This window comes from Anoplolepis gracilipes, chromosome 1, assembly GCF_047496725.1.
Source record: "Anoplolepis gracilipes chromosome 1, ASM4749672v1, whole genome shotgun sequence".
Classification (NCBI taxonomy): domain Eukaryota; kingdom Metazoa; phylum Arthropoda; class Insecta; order Hymenoptera; family Formicidae; genus Anoplolepis; species Anoplolepis gracilipes.
The window spans coordinates 32,501-50,727 of record NC_132970.1 but is presented as its reverse complement, the minus strand read 5'-3'; the positions used below and the strand labels follow the sequence as shown (position 1 = coordinate 50,727).

Genomic DNA, 18,227 nt, shown 5'->3' with positions numbered 1-18,227 from the left:
AATAGCGGAAAATTACAATTTATTTAAGCTTGTTATTTTACATTAGGTATCTTTCTTTCCTACATTATTGTGTGTGATTAAAATTGTCAATAGTCAGACAAATGATTTACACAGCTCTCGTTATTGAGAATGTGCAGAATTTTTGGTAGAAGATGTTTCCGGCGCCGGCACCGGCGATATAGTGCTGTATGGAAACTCTTCCATCAGACTGCCATCTCCCAATGAAACCAGTGTTTCCATACTGTCGTTGTTTCTTTCGTAGATAGAATAAAAACTATCATCTTGTAGTCTCTCATCTTTATTCATTCTGGAAAATTGATGAGTCAAAAATATATTTGCTTTTTCGTAAACATCTTTACCTTCGTCTTCGTTTCTTGAATCGTCTCGTGCCATCGTTTTTAATAAATTTGAGGTTTCGACAGTCTCAGATTGCGATATCGTATCGTAATTAGTAGTTTCTAAATTTTTTACTAACTCTCTTTTCTGATTTTCTAATGTAATTTCACTATCCGAAAGTTGCGTGAGTTTTTGCAGTTCTTCGTTACCTGATCTCGATTGATTAAAATTATATTCTTTAATAAATGACAGTGAATCGGAGAAAGACAATTGCAAAGCATTTTCAGGATTAAATATACTCTTTTCGCTTTTATTAATTAATGTATCAAATTTATTATTATTACTGCTATTAGATAATTGTGGCGCATTATTATCAACGTCTTTAAGAGACAAATTAATATCATGTATTTTCTTTTCAGAAGAAGCATCAATTGCAGTATATTTTTTATCTGACAAATTATCAGGATTATCATGTTGCAACAAATTGACAGATGACGTGACGTCTACATCATCTGACAATGAGCACGTGTCATTTGAATGTAATATCTGTTGGCGTAAGGAAACTGTATTTTCACGCCTGTTATTATTCTCTTCCTCAGAACTTGTTTCATTCGCGCTAAAGTTCGAAGAAAATTGAAAATTGGCGTTGTTTACAACGACGTTACTTATATCTCCGTATTCCTCAATCTGATCTGTCTCGACTGATGACGTGACGTCCCGTACACTTTCCTCCGATACTTCAACGATACTACCAAAATCTCTTAATATGCACACTAAAAGGATATTCGTCGTTTCAATATTCTCCACGCTTGACGCATTCTCCTGAGATCCGACAACCATCCTGGAATCCTCTATAATCGCGGTCTCCGATTCGTGAGACGCCTGTTCCTGATCGATAAATATTATGCACAACTCGCGATTGTCCTCTCCAGCAACGCGATTGCCATTGACATCGGGGAATGATAAGTTTCTAAGGTTGTTTTCATTCGCCGATGCCGTTATCCGTTCGACATCAAAGTCGAAAGAAGATCCAGTGGAATCTCGATCCCACTGTACTACCGTTTCGTTGGTCACCCGACAGACGAATTCCATATTGAAGTCCTCGCGCCAGAAGGACGGGAAACTCGGGAGAGATTCGCCGATTCTCGTTTGGACGCGACGGAAGACCCTCGTTACGATCTCAGACTTGAAGAAGAAAGCGCTGTGCAATGTGCTGGCGATATTGTCATCGACGATGTCGCGCTGCTGGTTTTCGCGGAATCTTCCGTTTTCGAAGAAGAATTGATGGTAAGTTGATTGTAAGTTCTTATTGGTCAATATAATTCCCCGAGGGTGAATGGTCCACTCAATGTTTCTCGTGATTTCCCTGAGATTTAGCGACATGTACGCTTGTCCTGCGTAATGTTCGTTTAGCTGCTCGGAGCTGCTGTTTGCACGAGCGTTTCTCCGCATCTCGATGGAGGATGAAAAAATCCTACTTTCCTCGTGATTAACTTCTGAAAAGTGAAGATTAGAAACGCTCGTGGAAGTTTCAACATTTTCCTCGTATCTTTTTAGCCTTTCGTATTTCGATGACTCGTGTTTTCCCTCGGTTTTCAGCTTCTCTTTATCTATCAGCAACGTATACTCGTTACAAACTTTTAAAGCGCTCGATTCGATCGCTTCAATCGATCGTTTGCAACTCAATGATAAATTATTATCTTCCTTTATTGCACCTATTTCTTTTTGCTTTTCTAGCGAAGTAAGGTCGTCGTAAGATTTAAAAACTTTGATTTCTGGTGTTTCAAATTCCGTCGTTAATTGTTTGTAATTCAACGATGAATTGCGATTTATTATTTTCGGTTCCAATTTTTTCCTATCTTCCAACAAAGTCAGTTGATTGAAAGCCTTTAAAGCTCTCAGTTCTACAGCTTCGCGTTCCTCACTCGATAGTTTGTGATTCGGCGACAACGCGTGCCTTCTTCTCGCTTTCCCTTTCTTATTCAACAACGTAAGATCATTATAATTATAAGCTTGTGGAGTTTTCGCCTCGCGTTTCTCTGATCTCGTATAATTTTTTTCCGTAAACGACGTGTTGTGAATGGAACGTGTATCGGTCGATTGTCTACTTTGTATCCTTCGTTCTGATTTATACCGTATATATGCGTTCAAAGAATCATTCGATTCAGTACAAGCTTCAGTTTGAACGTTCCTCTGATAAAACCTCGACGGTTTATTAGTCGCAATAGCCCTCGTGTATCCTGAGGGTCGTGCGGTTTGGGCTAAAGACATACTTCCCCAAGCAATCGTCTGTTTTGTGGAAGACGATCCTTGGGACTTTTGAATCTGTTTCCTTAAACGATACGCTTCTGAATACTTGAACGCCATCCTGGAGCCACATCCGTTTAATTTGTCTTTCTGCGCATTAACGATAGATCCAAACTGTTTGAATTCTTTCCTATCAATGTCATGTTTTACATTTTTATTTACGTTGATGTCGGTTGATTGCGCGTATTTCCCGTTTCTCGACGTATCAGTATTTCGTTTTAAGGCACGATGGCACGAGCATAATAATGTTCTCGAGTTCTTGTAGGATTCTTCCTTATTTACATCTGAACTGGTTGGCGTTGGCGTTAACTTGACTCGATAAGAATATTTTTTTCGATCAAGTTGATGGAGCCACTTTTTTTTTTGATTTGTAGAAATAGGGCGAAGTTTCGTCTCCAGTTTCTTCATAAGAGAAGCACATGGCTTGGCTTCCATATTTCTCGCATTTTTGCACTGGGCAGAAGACAAAGGACAATGCTTAATTCTTGCCGGTCTTTCTTTCTCTTCTTTTCTTTTCTTCTTTTTTGATGACGCGTCTTCTTCAAGTTTCTGAAACTCCGTTGATTTTACACGATTACTCACTGTATCGGATGTAACATCTTCATTTTCTGTCAATAAAACATCTTGTTTTTTGTCAATCAAGATCTGTTCTTTTTTATCAATGGAAACGATTTTATTATTACTTTCTTCTTCTCTCCTCTCTATTCCTATCTGACAATGAGAATTTTGTATAATAACCTCTTTTATCAAATTACAATCCACAACTTTTTCTACATCTAGTATCGTCTGTTTACTTTTTAAAGTATCATTACTTTTTTTTTCATTTTTCTTTTTGTTATTTTTTATTTGAGAATCTTTTATATCTTTCTTTTCCAAAATAGAATCCGGAATTTTTTCTACATTATCTTTCTGTTTACTTCCTGAAGCATCATCATCCATTTCTTTTTCATCCTTTTCTAATTGTAAGGAAAACTGTACCACTACTTGTTCCATTGCTTCGGACATTTTCGTTGTTACGTTCTCTTCGCTCCAGTAGGATCGTTCCTGTATTCTGGCGCACGCATCCATCACGTCCTCCGCAGTTAAACCCAGCATCCTCATCGATTTTTCTGTCACACTTAAATCATTGGTGCTCGAATGGTTCGTATTGTTCGAGTCGTGACTATAATCGTTGGTAATCAAAGTCGTCAACGATTTGGAAATCCGTAAGTCAAAATTTATTTTGTTAGACGATCTCTTTGAAAGCTCGTTCAGGTTCAATAGACTACTTGTCCCGTACTTGTCCCGTCTGACTGTCGCTATATCAAGATACTCGTCGTTTAGAGAATGACCGATTCTTCCGGGAACATTTGCGATACTTGCGACACTCCTCTGTGCGATTCTCGTGAACCTACGAATTTTCGCTTCTCTTCGCAGCCGCATATACCATTTGAGGATTGTTAACCATTTGCAAGTCGAAAAAACTGAAGATTAAAAAGATTAAAAAGTCATCAATTTACATAAGAGAAAGGCTCGATTATTACTCTTTATGTATGTAAATATTATGTAACTAGTATATGTTTGTTCCCTTTTTCAATCAGATTTCTTACTCACCCAACCATACTGTTTTTTCGATAATGAACTCGATGAAAAGTAATATCGAAACGCTTCCCTTGTACCATTGTAAAAAAGTAATGATAACGACGACGACTTCCAAAGCGATGTCTTTTAAAAGACTGAGCACCATCCAAAATATAAGTAAGTTCTGCCATCTTCGTGTCGCTATCGTGTAGATGTTGACTATATACGCAAGAAGCGAGACACGGTTGATGACAAATCGAATTACTTCAATCCACGATAGAACTGAAGAGAGTTTTCATCTTTAATTTCTGCTTTTAACATTACAAGAATATTTTTGAAAAACATTAGTACAATATAACAGAAAAAAATTATATCTTTAGCCCGTGGGTAAAATACTAACCCGTTTTAAGCCAATCGATATCTTTTACGTCTAATTCATTGGAAACTGAAAAGTTCGAAATCTTTTCTAGCTGCTGATTCCCGTTGAACCAACTCCAAATGCCGCCAAACTAATGCAACACAATTAATTTAAATTAAGTTTACGAAATGATATATATATGAAATAAAGTATATTTATTAATAATAATAAAAAAATAAACTGTATGAAATGAAGATTAAAATCTCTCAATACGTCCAATTTTCTAATTTTCGTAATAACTCTACACTAGTCTTGAACTTATTGATTGCGTTACACGATTTTTCTTTAATTAATTACATTGTATTTATTGCATTAGCTTTCGTAATAGCAATATAATAATTTAGATAATTGAATAAATATATACATTGGAAACCTAATCGTGTGTGTGTGTGTGTGTGTGTGTGTGTGTGTGTTGACAAATTTCCAATGTGATATAGTCCAAATATGTGTACACATGCAAATATTTTTATGCTATTTATAATTTTTTTAAGTTTTATTACAAGAAATTCATAAAAGATTTTTATATAATAATTATTCTTACATTCTACACATGAGATAATGGGTCGGTTTGTTTTAACTCAATTGGCTGCACTAGTTCAGAGTTAGAGTCTTTCTTTTTCCAATGCAAAATGAAAAAGATAAACTCTCAACTAGTGCGTCAGGTTCAGCTAAAACGAACAGACCTATTGTCACAGGCGATGCATTACTATAATATTTACCAAGCTTAGAAAATTTATCGATATTATTTGCAGTTCTAAAGACACAAAGCCAGACATCGCGTAGCCAGAGTTCCGAAATTAATTCGATCTCAAGCTTATTTTTCGATTTTACGATCATTTCTTGACTTGACGCTTTTAATTTTGAATTGTTTGAATTAACGAAAATTCTTGCAATAAAAGTAGTCTACTTAACCCGATAGGTTAAGTAGACAGAACAACTGCACATTTATCTGTTATCGATGAATGAATGAAAAATCTCGATATATCTCGTTTTCTCCATTTTCATATACGATCGCACTGAAAATATTAAATTAAAAATTTCAAGAATCTTTTTCAAAGAGTTTTAATATTTTAAATAAAAAAATTAAGAAATTCAAACTATGTTTAAAGATGTTACCTAACCGAAATCAAAAATATTTGTTCAATGTTTGTACAATAAAGTTACGCTTTGCCTGAAAACCTGCAACTGATTTAACGTCTCTGTATAAAGATTATCTTAAAGGAGATAATCCATTGTTGCTATTAATTAATTATAATTGTAATTTTTTATTTGTCAGTTTTTTAAATTTTATTTTTAATTGATATAAAAAAAAATGATATAAGAAAATATTATTACATCATAATTTAAGCCACACATATAAGAAATATTTTAAATTTTCTTTATTTTTTATATTATATTTCTATATACATTTTATCTCTTTCGAGACATCTTTTTCAAAAAAAAATAGAAAAAAAGATTATTATTATTATTCCTTTCTACGTAGCTATTCTGCAAAATTGTGACAATTTTCAACTCAAATACGAGACTAGATAGTTTATATTTAACTGAATCCAATTACGTAATTATTATTTTTGATTTCGGTATGAATCGATTATAGCGTCAGTTCCACTATGCGTCTCTCGTATAGATAATGGTTCAATAAAAATGTATCTCTCTCTTTCTCTCTCTCTCTCTCTCTCTCTCTCTCTCTCTCTCTATACATATATGTATATTTGTACGGACAAAATGTATTTGAACTTTTGTAAATTGTTGGATTTTGAATGAGCGCTTTTTATACACACAGAAATTTATACATAACAGAAATATGAAATGTAGCGTTGTATAACAACTCATTACTTATGTGTGTAAATGTCAATTGGTTTATAATGTTATCTCGAGGTCATCCAACATGCGCAGTTAATGCAGTTTTTAGCTTTTTTTTTTTCTCTCGAGAACTTATCGCGGAAATATTATGCTATATATGTATTATACTATTGTATATAGTAATAATTAATGATGCATAATACTCGATAAATTGTATTTTACACGTGTTTCAACGCTTTTTATAATATAATCTCATCTCTCTCTCTCTCTCTCTCTCTCTCTCTCTCTCTCTCTCTCTCTCTCTTGTATTCAGAGATACAATCATTATAATAATTTAATTATTTTATATTGTATATATGAAAACGCAGAAACGTTTTTACGCTTAAATGGGTGTCACAATTCTAAAAATTATTCTATTTTACATGAAAATCTGAAAAACAGAAAACTTGAAAATAGAATTTTTAGCATATTTATTCTTATTTTAAAGGAGAGTAAACAAATTTTCTTTACAATATTTATAAAATTTTTTAAAAAATTAAAGTAAAAATTATTAAGAATTTCTATTCCATTTTAAACTCATCACGCGAAGTTGACGACCGTGATCGGGAAATTCGCGGATCTAAGCATTTTACATCTGCGACGCAAAACGCGCAGACGATGACTTTCCCGGGGAGAAACGAGACGGGCGAAGATCAAATGCTCAAGAAGCTGACAAACAGCGGTTACACTCGGCTTATTATTACGAGAGCCAAGAAAGCGTTTACGCTAGAGAGCGGACTCGTAGAGAGAAGATGTTACAAATGATTCGTATAAAAAGTGCGATCGCGCCCGTTCTCTCGTTTCTTCAGAAGCCCCGGTTCTCCTCTCTTCGCGTTCTCCATATGATATAGTCGCTCGCGCAAGTAGTAGTACCGCAATACAAGACATACGTATACACACACACACACACACATGCGCGCGCACACACACACGCACGCACACACGCGCGTGGACACCCGCGCGCGCGCGCGCACGCACGCACGCATTTACGTATTTACGTCGGTGTTGGTAATACCAAGGCACCGATGTAGGTGTACTCGCTCTGTCGTAGGTGTATATATCATCACAGTTGGCGCGGATTGCGCGCGCTGTTCTTGGCACAGTTTCTGGTCATCTCCTATCGCGAGCGGAACGCGCGCGCGATTTCTACCGCATCTCGTCTCTTTTCAGCATCCATTCAGCATACCCGATTTCCCTAGATCGACACTCGGTGCACCTGCGTGATTGATTACGGGAAAGGAGAATCCGCTCGCTCCGAGAATGAAGTGAGTACGCGCGAATCGCGATATATACTTACCTTCCTTCGTAAATCGGTGTGACATTAGATTGTTTATTTTATCGACGTAGCTAATTCCAAGTGCTCAGCATTATGCGATGCTATGAATACGAATTAATAAAAAGTGAATGCTAAATTATTTTAAACAAAAGTAGCTAGATATCAACGTAAATAAGATTACATTTACAGTGCAATATTATATAATAGTGAACAATCGCACGTTAATGCAATTTATCAATCACGCATATGAAGAAATTTCGTTTTTACATTACATATACGCGCGCGCGCGCACGCACACACACACACACACACACACACACACACACACACACACACACACACACACATATGCACACATATGTGTATATATATATATATATATATATATATATATATACATATATATAATTTGAAATTATTAAAATTTAATAACACTACATTTTGAGCAGTACAACTTACTATAATTCAATTTGGACTAAAGAAAAAAATATCCTGATTAAAAGAAAGCAACTGTAAATGTATAATATAAGAAAATAGAAAGCATCTTTTAAATATTTTTCAAAATTTCTTTGACCTTAAAAAACTTATTCGCTCACAAAGCACAAGAAACTGTACTTTAAAGTTCTAATAGAGAAATACTTAAAAGAAGGTCGCGCGCGTTGGTTGTGTGCGCTTTAGTGACTGAAGTATGAAAATAAGATACGCGCAAAATTTTGTATACAGCATAAAAGCGAAACGCATTTTAAACGCTCACGTGCTTAGTAAATATAACGCATAACTTGTCACTTTGTAGTTTACATTAGTGCATTTTCATATATATTGTATTTGGAAATCATTTGGCATTGACAACTTTCACACTTTGTAAACATTGACGTAGGATGACTTTTACGGAATCGCATAATGACTTATTAACGCAATTAGCACGAATCTGAGAAATCGTACTACACAACTTAACAAAAAATTTCTAAATATTGATTCAATGCGACTTTTCAATACAGTGCAACGTGTGTATGAAAATCATAATAATAATCATAAAAAATAAATATATAATAATATATAAATAATATATATAATAATATATAAATGAATTATATACAAAAATAGCCATACAAAACCATATCATATTTGAATATTTTCATTGTGTGCGTGTGTGTATATATATCTATACATATCTACGTGTATGAATATATCTATGTAAAAATGATGATAACAAAAGTTTTAGTCTTAAAAAAATTATTTTTTTTCGACTGTTATATTTACTCGTCAAATAACTTTCCTTATTGTTACTTTTCGCATATGCTCGCGCGCAACAAAAATATTTAAATGTATTATTTCTTAGAGATCTTGTGTATAAAATATATTTTCCATAAAAAATACTGTCATGTATTTCTAGAAATAAAATAACATTTTAAAAATTGATTTTTTTACAAAAAAATTGATAGGCATAAGAAAATTTTGAAGATGACCTAAATTTGCTTGCCGGATAATATCGATTTTCTTCCTCGGTTTTTTTTACTCTTCATCTAAGGCCGCACCCCTTTCTTATATTAATTGATCATCGAATGGAGTACACGCGAAATATCTCTTCAGAATATTTCTTTTTCCTTCCGTTCTTGATTAATCGTATATATTTAGGTTAAGAAAAAGCTGTTACGCGCCTATCCAGAAATATTTTTAACCAGCTTTTTTTGTGTGTAGCTTACTCATCGCTTAAATTTAACATCAATTTGGTATATGCAACGCGTCAATTGTATCCGTGTCGTTCGCACGACGCTGTCCGCAAGAATCTTTTCTTATCTTTATCAGTTATGCTTAATATACATAAATACATATTCCGCATATGATAAACATTCGACGTCACTTTCGTATATCATATGTATCGCACTTAAAAATAAAAATGTAGGTTAATGTCATTAGATGTTAATTAGGTGTTATTTTTCCATTTGTGTGTTTCTTTTATTTTTATTATAAATAAGATTTATAAAATTCAAAAATTAGAGGCATGCGCGCGCGCGCACACACACATTGTGATTAATAATAAATATTATAAATAAATAAATAATATAAATTATTAAAATATAAAATATAATAGTTTATTTATAATAAATTTTCATCAATAATAATTAATAAGTAAGTGTATATATAAATTTCTGAAGAAATGCATTATATAATGCTTTTTTAGATAATATTAACATTTTAAAGGTTCATTTTCTTGCTGAAAAGAATCATGTATAGTGATCTCTTGTGTAGTGACGTAATTCTTTTTTGCGCAAGCTGGATAGAATCGCTCTTTCAGCAATGTATAGCGCATCCTCTTCCGGGATGTATGTATTTACGAACAGCAAGTTTATTCTCTAGTGTAAACACACAAGTTTATATTATTACATGTATATTGTATATAATTATAATTATATGTGTGTGTGTGTGTGTGTGTGTAGTTTTAAGAATTTTTATGTGTAAAAGTCGCTTTGATTTTTTTTTAAAGACGTTTTCTGAAGAGAGAGATAAAAAAATATTTTTTTACAACGGAATGTCAAAGGTTGTTATTACTGTTAGTCATCGTTAATGACATCAGAAATTTGTGTAAAATTCTTGCACACGTAAAATAATTTTTCGCCAAATAAAACTGGTTTGATTTGACTTTTAAAATATGTCAAAAATTCTTTGCGTTGTCCACCAGTTTGACATTACATAGAATGATTTTCATTACTAAACTATAATTACGCAATTCGATTATTCCATTTAACATCCCACATCTTTTTGATGAAAAGAGTTTTTTTTTTTTTTTATTACTTGATAAATTTTCTTTATAATCTTGAATTTTCAAAGATCGCTTCATGAGTAAAAATTGCAAGAAACGTTTCTCTCTTTTCTAAGATTATGAGCCTTGACCAAGGTGTGATTAATATCAAAATCTTTCTCGAACACACTGTCAAGAGTGTCGATCAAGTACAAATGTCACAATTCACCGTGAACTATCAAGGTAATTTTAATCGCGACTAGTCATCATTCGCGACGGTGACGTGATAGGTCTGGTTCGCTCGCGCGAAATGAACGAGAGAGTTTGCGAGAACGTCATAGGACCGTGAGACGTGTTTCCTTATTCGGGGATCGTAAGACCTCGAGCGAACTTTGTCGCGGCCATACATATATGTTTATCTGCAATTCCATGATGATCTTGGCCTGATATTGACTTCGATCTGATATTGATTGAATCAAACACGCGCATAAACATCTATAACGTATACCAGCGTTTGTTGGATTCAATAAATGTTGATTATTTATGTGGCTTATCGTTTATCCTTATAACTCTGGAAATAATTTTTAAAAAAATGCTCGCGCACATAAGCGGTATTTTATAAATTCTGTCATTATTGTATACATAACGTTGTGCGTTTGCGTGCGTTTACTTTGTACGCATTTGTCTATTCTTTTCCATCGCCGGATCTCGGATTTCGTAAGTGTTGGAAAATAAATGTCGGAAGGAAGGTCAGCGCGAGAGCTAGCGATTCTCGCTTAAGTATTAGGTCGGTGCAAAGTTTTTGTCAATACGAATAGATGGCTGCGTTGATGTGAGATTTAAGGATCAGAAGTGTTTATAGTTTTTGTTTGTTGATTTCTTTACATTGACATTTATGCATAATAAATCATGCATGTCAACATAATCTCACATTTAATATGAATTGAAAATGAAGCCAGATAAAAAGCGTCATCACCACTTTTACTTGCCATTTACTTCGTTTTCACTAAAAGAAAAATGCTGCTGATTCATACAGAATCATTTATAAAATTTATGATGAAAATATAATAGCCGTTAGAATGTGTGTGAATTGGTTTAAACGATTTCAAAGCAATGATTTCGATATCAGTGACAATAAAGAACACTCCGCACGTCCTGTAGTCGTAAAAGACGATTTGCAAGCATTGCTCAATGAAGACTCTGTCCCCAATCGATTCGTCGTAAGTCTGCATTACAACTGGGAGTTGATCATTCAACAATTGTTTACCTTTTAAAAACAATAGTAAAATAGGAAAGATTCAGAAGTAAAATATCAACAAGAACTTGTGCATCGACCTAATATCTAAAATAGGCGCGAGCGCGCGAGCGCACGACGCGTGCACATGCCAATGACCTAAATTTCCTCTATTTTTGACATAACACGAATTAACTTTGCACGATACGATATGTCAGCAAAAATGAGATCTCGTCGCATCATCGTCCAATATTTTGTAACTCATCGTTACGTCACCGCTTGAGATTATAGTGGGTAAGGTGCGGGTGTGGCGGATCTATGACAGAATTATGTGAATTGTACTGGCATCTATTTCGATCGAAATAGCTTGTAAAGTGTATGAGGTAATATTATACTGTTTCAAAAGCGAAGTTTTATTGTTTTTTTCCTTTTTCGTTTCTAGAGAAATGAACGATTAAAGAAAATATGACAAATATAATATCCTACCAGCTTCTTTTTTTTAATTATTTATATAGTAGACACTGTTTTTAATTTTTTAATAGCAAATTTGGCTGCATGCATTAGTTAGGGCGCACTAAGTGCAAAACTTTTTCGAATTGTGCTCACTGTGTCCCAGTCACAGACATTTCTACATATATACATATTATTATATGTTAGACTGCTAACTCTCCAAGTTTCGCTTATATAAAATGTCTCTAAAAAGCATATACTAAAAGTAACTTATTTTGCACATGGACATAGGAGTGCCCTTTCACGCGCTTCGTTGTACATATGCGTGTACATATATGTGTAAAATAGATTATTATGTATTTTTCGTAAATAAAATTAAAAAATTAAAGAGCCACTTTCTCCCATATAAAAAAGGCTAATTTCCAAGTAGTTGTAATTTCCTTAAAAATAATCGGAATAAGATCAATAAAAAGGCGTTTCAAAGCTTGAAGTTTCTAGTTTTAGAATCTTTAAATAAATTGCAATTCTTTTTATTTGTTATAAAATTACATTGCAATAAAGCGACGACGTCCGTCAATTAAACAAATTTTTTAAAAGTTTTCCCAAGAATACCGAGTTAAAAAAAATCCTAGCACGATTTCATTAATTGAATGATAAAGAGCAGAGCTTTAGCATTAATTTTCTTTCTTAATAAATTTTATGATTTTTTTTTCACCGAGATATTTATTATTAAAGCAAAATCAAGCTACTGACTTTATTAAACACTTATAATTAGCGAAAAAATGATCATACAATAATCATTAATTTAAGTTTTTGATATGTATAGAAAAAAACTTAACACTTCGGCCTTTTGTACGAGTAATTGCAATGCTTTTTACTTGTAAATGTTGTAGAGTTCATGAAAATTTTAGCGTTTGTTCGTTAACTTTTAGTGATTTAAATAAAAAAAGATAAAAGTGCAAGTTTTACTTGATTTTTAAGTAACAATTACGCTTTAAAAATGAATAATAATTGAAAGAACAATATTAGCATTTTAAAGTGCTAACTTTTCTTTATAAATTGCTTTTTTAATGATTATTATACGATCATTTTTTTACTAGTTATAAGCGTTTAAAACCAATAGCTCGATTTTGCTTTCATAATGAATATCTCGGCAAATAAAAATTATGGAACATTTATTTTAAAAAATATATTAAAGCTAAACCTCTACTCTTTTAACGCCCATGTAATGAAATCGTGCTAGAATTTTTTTTAATTCGGTATTCTTGAGCAAACTTTTAAAAAATATGTTTAATCGACGGACGTTGCTTTCTTACAATGTAATTTTCTAACAAATAGGAAGAATTAAAATTTATTTAAAGATTCTAAAACTAGAAACTTTAAGTTTAAAAACGCTTTTTTATTGATCTTATTCCAATTATTTTTAAGGAAGTTGCAACTACTTGAAAATTGACCTTTTTTATATGGAAGAAAGTGGCTCTTTAATTTTTTTGCGTAGTGTAAATTATGTACATATTTTCCGTACATAAAAATGAAAATGCTTTATACATAAGAAATTTATTATATTAATCTAGTAATATATAAAAATTTGTGGTCCCAGTGCATTCAGATTGTTGTAATCAACAAATGAAAACTGCTCTAATGTAGTGATGAATTTAAATTTATATTCAAATTCGGACAAACGGAAAAAACTGAGCACGAGAGCAAAAATGTTGCATTGACTTTTCTAATAATGTAGTTTGATACTACACGAACACGGTTTTGCACTCGCATCAAGTCGGGGCAATACTAGAGCAGAATCAATGCATGTGCGTCGAATTCGCTATTGTATATGATTTATGATACATGTCGTATTTAGTATAAAAGAAAGTATGATTTATATATTAAAAAATAATTATATAAAATCGTATAAAATTATAGTTGTAAATTGATAAATACTATCTTCGTTATTTATATTATTATATATATTTCGATCAGAATTAATTTCTGTTATATACATATAATTATATTATACCAATAACGTCACGGAACAATAGGATTAAATCGACAGGAAGATATAGAATCCTTTCGTTATGCATGTACATCTATTGTCGAAAATATGTCCAGAGTTTAAGAAATTTCGCGCTTTGAGATTTTCTTTATTTAATTATTATATATTGCGTTTGAGATATCTATGATGAGTTTCTTCCTAGTTCCTATTGTTTTTCTTTCAGTTTTGACATTATATGTAGCGTTATATTGCGAAATGCTTAAGCATTCGGTATTTTTGTTTGTAAAGTTTGGAGCCGGCAAAAAACATTACATTTTGCGTTTACTTTTATAAGTTTTTTAATGTGTTATACGATTACCTATTTTTATGTTGTATTATTGAAGATGGTTCAAAGATGAACCAAAACGTTCAAATAAATGCGTTTTTTTTATTTCAAAAACTTGCGTTTTTATTTGCGTCCTTACACCCCCGCGCTGGCTCCTATTGCCTTTCTCCGTGACGTTATTAATTTTATTTAAGAGCCTTAATAATTATTTAATAAATTATTATTTTCACTTATATTATTACATCTAGTTTTAATTTAATAATTGTTTTTTCCCCTTTTAGATTCCAATTGACAACGTGTTGTAGATATTGTTCCCTAAAAACGGGAACAATTTTTAGTGGAGTATGCGGAATTGTAAGTATATTATCATTTGTATATTTTTTTAAGTCAATGCAATTTAATGTTCCCTATTTTCGCACAGGTACTTGCCATAATTTCTTTAATTCTGATCTTTACGGCGAACGTAGAATGGAAAACGATAATCATCGACATTCTGGACAAAACGGCCGTAAAGATCATCTTCGCCATCAACCTCTGTATGACCATTTTGATTTCTACGCTGCTCATAATCGGTGCTTTAAGAGTAAGAAAAGATATTTTCATTGTAACTAAAAGTTTTCTAGAAAAATATTTAAATGATGAGAGACTCTTACATCAAGTTGCAAAACGCAAAGTTATCAGATACAATTTAAAATTTTTTGCGTCAAAAAATTGTTCCAAATTCTTTACGAAAAATCAAAATTAATGATGCAAAATATGCACAGCTCTCATATATTTTATATATTATTAATATAATGCATAGTGTGTGTGTGTGTGTGTGTGTGTGTGTGTGTGTGTGTGTGTGTGTGTGTGTGTGTGTGTGTGTGTGTGTGTGTGTGTGTGTGTGTGTGTGTGTGTGTGTGTGTGTACATTATGCAAAAAAATTAAAGTGCCACTTTCTTTCATAAAAAAAGAACAATTTTCAAATACCTAGTTGGCATTTCAAAGCTTGAAGTTTCTAGTTTTTAAATCCTTAAACGAATTAATCAATTATTTCTATTTGTTACAAAATTACATTGTATAAGAAAGCAACTTTCGTCGATTGAACAAATTTTTCAAAAGTTTGTCCAAGAATAAAAAAGATAAAAGTACGATTTTTACTCGATTTTTAAGTAACAATTACGCGTTAAAAATGAAAATGATAGAAGCATTTTAAAGTGCTAACTTTTCTCTTTAAATTGCATTTTTAATAATTATTGTACGATCATTTTGTCACTAGTTAGAAGCGTTCCAAGTCAATAGCTCGATTTTGCTTTAATAATGAATATCTCGGCGAAAAAAATCATATAAGATATTCGTTAAAAAAGGAAATTAAAGCTAATACTCTACTCTTTAATACCCATTAATTAATAAAATCGTGCTAGGATTTCTTTTATTTCGGTATTCTTGGATGACAACTTTTGAAAAATTTGTTCAATCTACGGACGTTGCTTTCTTACAATGTAATTTTGTAACAAATAGAAAAAATTGAAATTCATTTAAAGATTTTAAAAGTAGAATCTTCAAGCTTTGAAAATTCTTTTTTATTGATCTTATTCCGATTATTTTTAAGGAAGTTGCAACTACTTGAAGATTAGCCTTTTTTACATGGAAGAAAGTGGCCCTTTAATTTTTTTGCTTAGTGTATATATACTATATATATATATATATATATATATATACATATCTTACATGAAGTGTAATTTAGCTTGAACGAGTAACATAACACTGATATAATTCTGCTTTGAATTTGCAGAAAAATACATTTATGATGCTACCTTGGGTGGTCTTGGGTATAATGTTGGCCGTCGGTCTTCTTGTGAGCGTTCTTTATACTGCGATCATGTTCTTCATAAACCACGAAGTTATCAACGGTATTCTTTGGCTTGTCTTCGGTCTACTTGCTGTCGGTAAGTACTTAATCAATCGCATTTTAGATGCAACCACAACACCTTCAATAATATATATCAGGAAAAAATATATTATTTTGAAAAAAGTTATTTTTTTCAAAATATGATAAAATCGAAGACTAAAGAAGTTTCACGAAACTTGAATGCACATTCACAGTTAATAGTGAAAACATATTAATATAATTTAAATATTATTTTTAGTTATAGAAAGAGATTATAAAGTAAATAACAAAAATTAATTATATTTTATCACAAAGAATTGCACATAAAAAATTAATATTATATTTATGAAAATATCTAGTAACTTCTGTATATAATATTGATTTCGATCTTTTTGCAGTGATATATACGTACATGTGGTTGGTGGTGTACAGTTACTTTCAACAACTGAGACTTGAGAAAATGAGTAAAAGAATGGGTCCTTATGGAAAACCATATAATTACCGGCGACCATGAGAAAAAAATTGAATATATGGTTGCGCGATTATAGGGGTTCAACCCGTTTGTGAAGTGATTTCAACGTCTGTTATATCATTCACACAAGCACATACAAACTCATATCGATTTGCGACATAGTGTTGCAATAGGTACAGTCAATTACAAATTGCGATAATTTACATTGTTTTTACGTAACTACTTTGTTCGCTAAAGAAAATGCAAAACATTATCTTAAGGCGACTAAAAACTAAACTTTTTTTTACACATAATCGCAATTTATCATTTAATAAAATAATGAGAGGTAAAGTGGAAGCGAGACGACATAGGAATATATCTTTTCGCAAATCTATATATATTAATAACTTCGCGTAAAGATATATTCATTTATTGGACAGTTTATTTTTCGTACACCAAAGCACAATGTATTTCGATTTATATGACCGGATGTTTCGTAAAAGCATCTCATAATGTATAGTAAAATAAACAAGCGTTAAGATAGTATTTATTTTTATATATATTAACATATATTAATATATATTAATATTATTAATATTATTATTATTACTTTCTCTGCGGACAAATATTATAATTTTAAAGAATTTTATTTTCAAGTGACTGAATTTTATTTACAGTGTTAGATCTTCTACATACAATTATTAATTACTAATTAATGTAAAATTGAATTTTACGTATATAACATATATATATATGTATGTACGTACTATATATATAAGAAATATGCTTTTTTCATATATTGTTAGTTAAATTAAATATTTATTTAATTAATTAATTAAATAAAATAAATGCATATTTTATTGATTTAAGTATTAAGTAATATACAAATGAATAACCCACATAACTCTTCACAGTTCAATATTTCAATATTTCGGCAGATTAGCTGTGAAATCCGCGGTAAAGGGAGCATAGTACTCTTTCTTTCTACAATAGGACATCGTCGAATGTTTCCGTCGCATAACCGATAATTCTCGAAAAACTAAATATATTCCATATTCGCTAAATCGTAAAGTAAGGTACAAAGAATAATAAAAAAAATTATTACAAACAGATTATGTAAACTTCAGACATCTTCGATTAAGTTTATTAATCAGCTGACGATGTTTACTTATAGAAAAAGACAAAAAGCAAATAAAAAAAAGAGAATTATCGCTTCTCTTCTCGCAAATTTAAGAACTCCCTTATCCGGTTTGTTTACTTTGCACTCCGTCCACAGATTTTTTGGTCCATCATCTGGTGGGCCTTCAAATGTGAAATGGAAATTGGTTCTCCAATTCTGATTATATAGTGGAGCGAGAGCTAATTTTAAAATTTAAAATGGGAATCCCTATACAAAAAAAAAATATATTTTTGGATTCTATGGAAGAA

The 18,227-nt window shown here is 31.8% G+C and overlaps 2 protein-coding genes across 2 annotated transcripts in view; one reads left to right on the top strand and one right to left on the bottom strand.

Moving 5' to 3' along the window:
- Nucleotides 1-10: 10 nt before the first annotated feature.
- LOC140668463 (uncharacterized) lies at nucleotides 11-5,397 on the bottom strand. The gene is made up of 5 exons (XM_072897480.1): nucleotides 5,341-5,397; nucleotides 4,604-4,712; nucleotides 4,237-4,485; nucleotides 3,520-4,106; nucleotides 11-3,471 (listed from the first exon to the last, which is right to left on the bottom strand). The coding sequence occupies exons 1-5, from the start codon at nucleotides 5,395-5,397 to the stop codon at nucleotides 121-123; spliced, it is 4,353 nt and encodes a 1,450-aa protein (XP_072753581.1). The 3' UTR covers nucleotides 11-120.
- A 2,111-nt stretch (nucleotides 5,398-7,508) lies between these two features.
- The window catches only part of LOC140663387 (uncharacterized), a 12,089-nt gene continuing 1,370 nt past the window's right edge, over nucleotides 7,509-18,227 (top strand). The window contains exons 1-5 of the mRNA XM_072887492.1: nucleotides 7,509-7,728; nucleotides 14,760-14,832; nucleotides 14,900-15,061; nucleotides 16,253-16,406; nucleotides 16,747-18,227. The exon at nucleotides 16,747-18,227 is cut by the window's right edge and continues 1,370 nt beyond it. Coding sequence (XP_072743593.1) covers nucleotides 7,724-7,728; nucleotides 14,760-14,832; nucleotides 14,900-15,061; nucleotides 16,253-16,406; nucleotides 16,747-16,862 — 510 coding nt within the window. The 5' untranslated portion in view covers nucleotides 7,509-7,723 and the 3' untranslated portion in view covers nucleotides 16,863-18,227. The remainder of the gene's footprint in view (nucleotides 7,729-14,759; nucleotides 14,833-14,899; nucleotides 15,062-16,252; nucleotides 16,407-16,746) is intronic.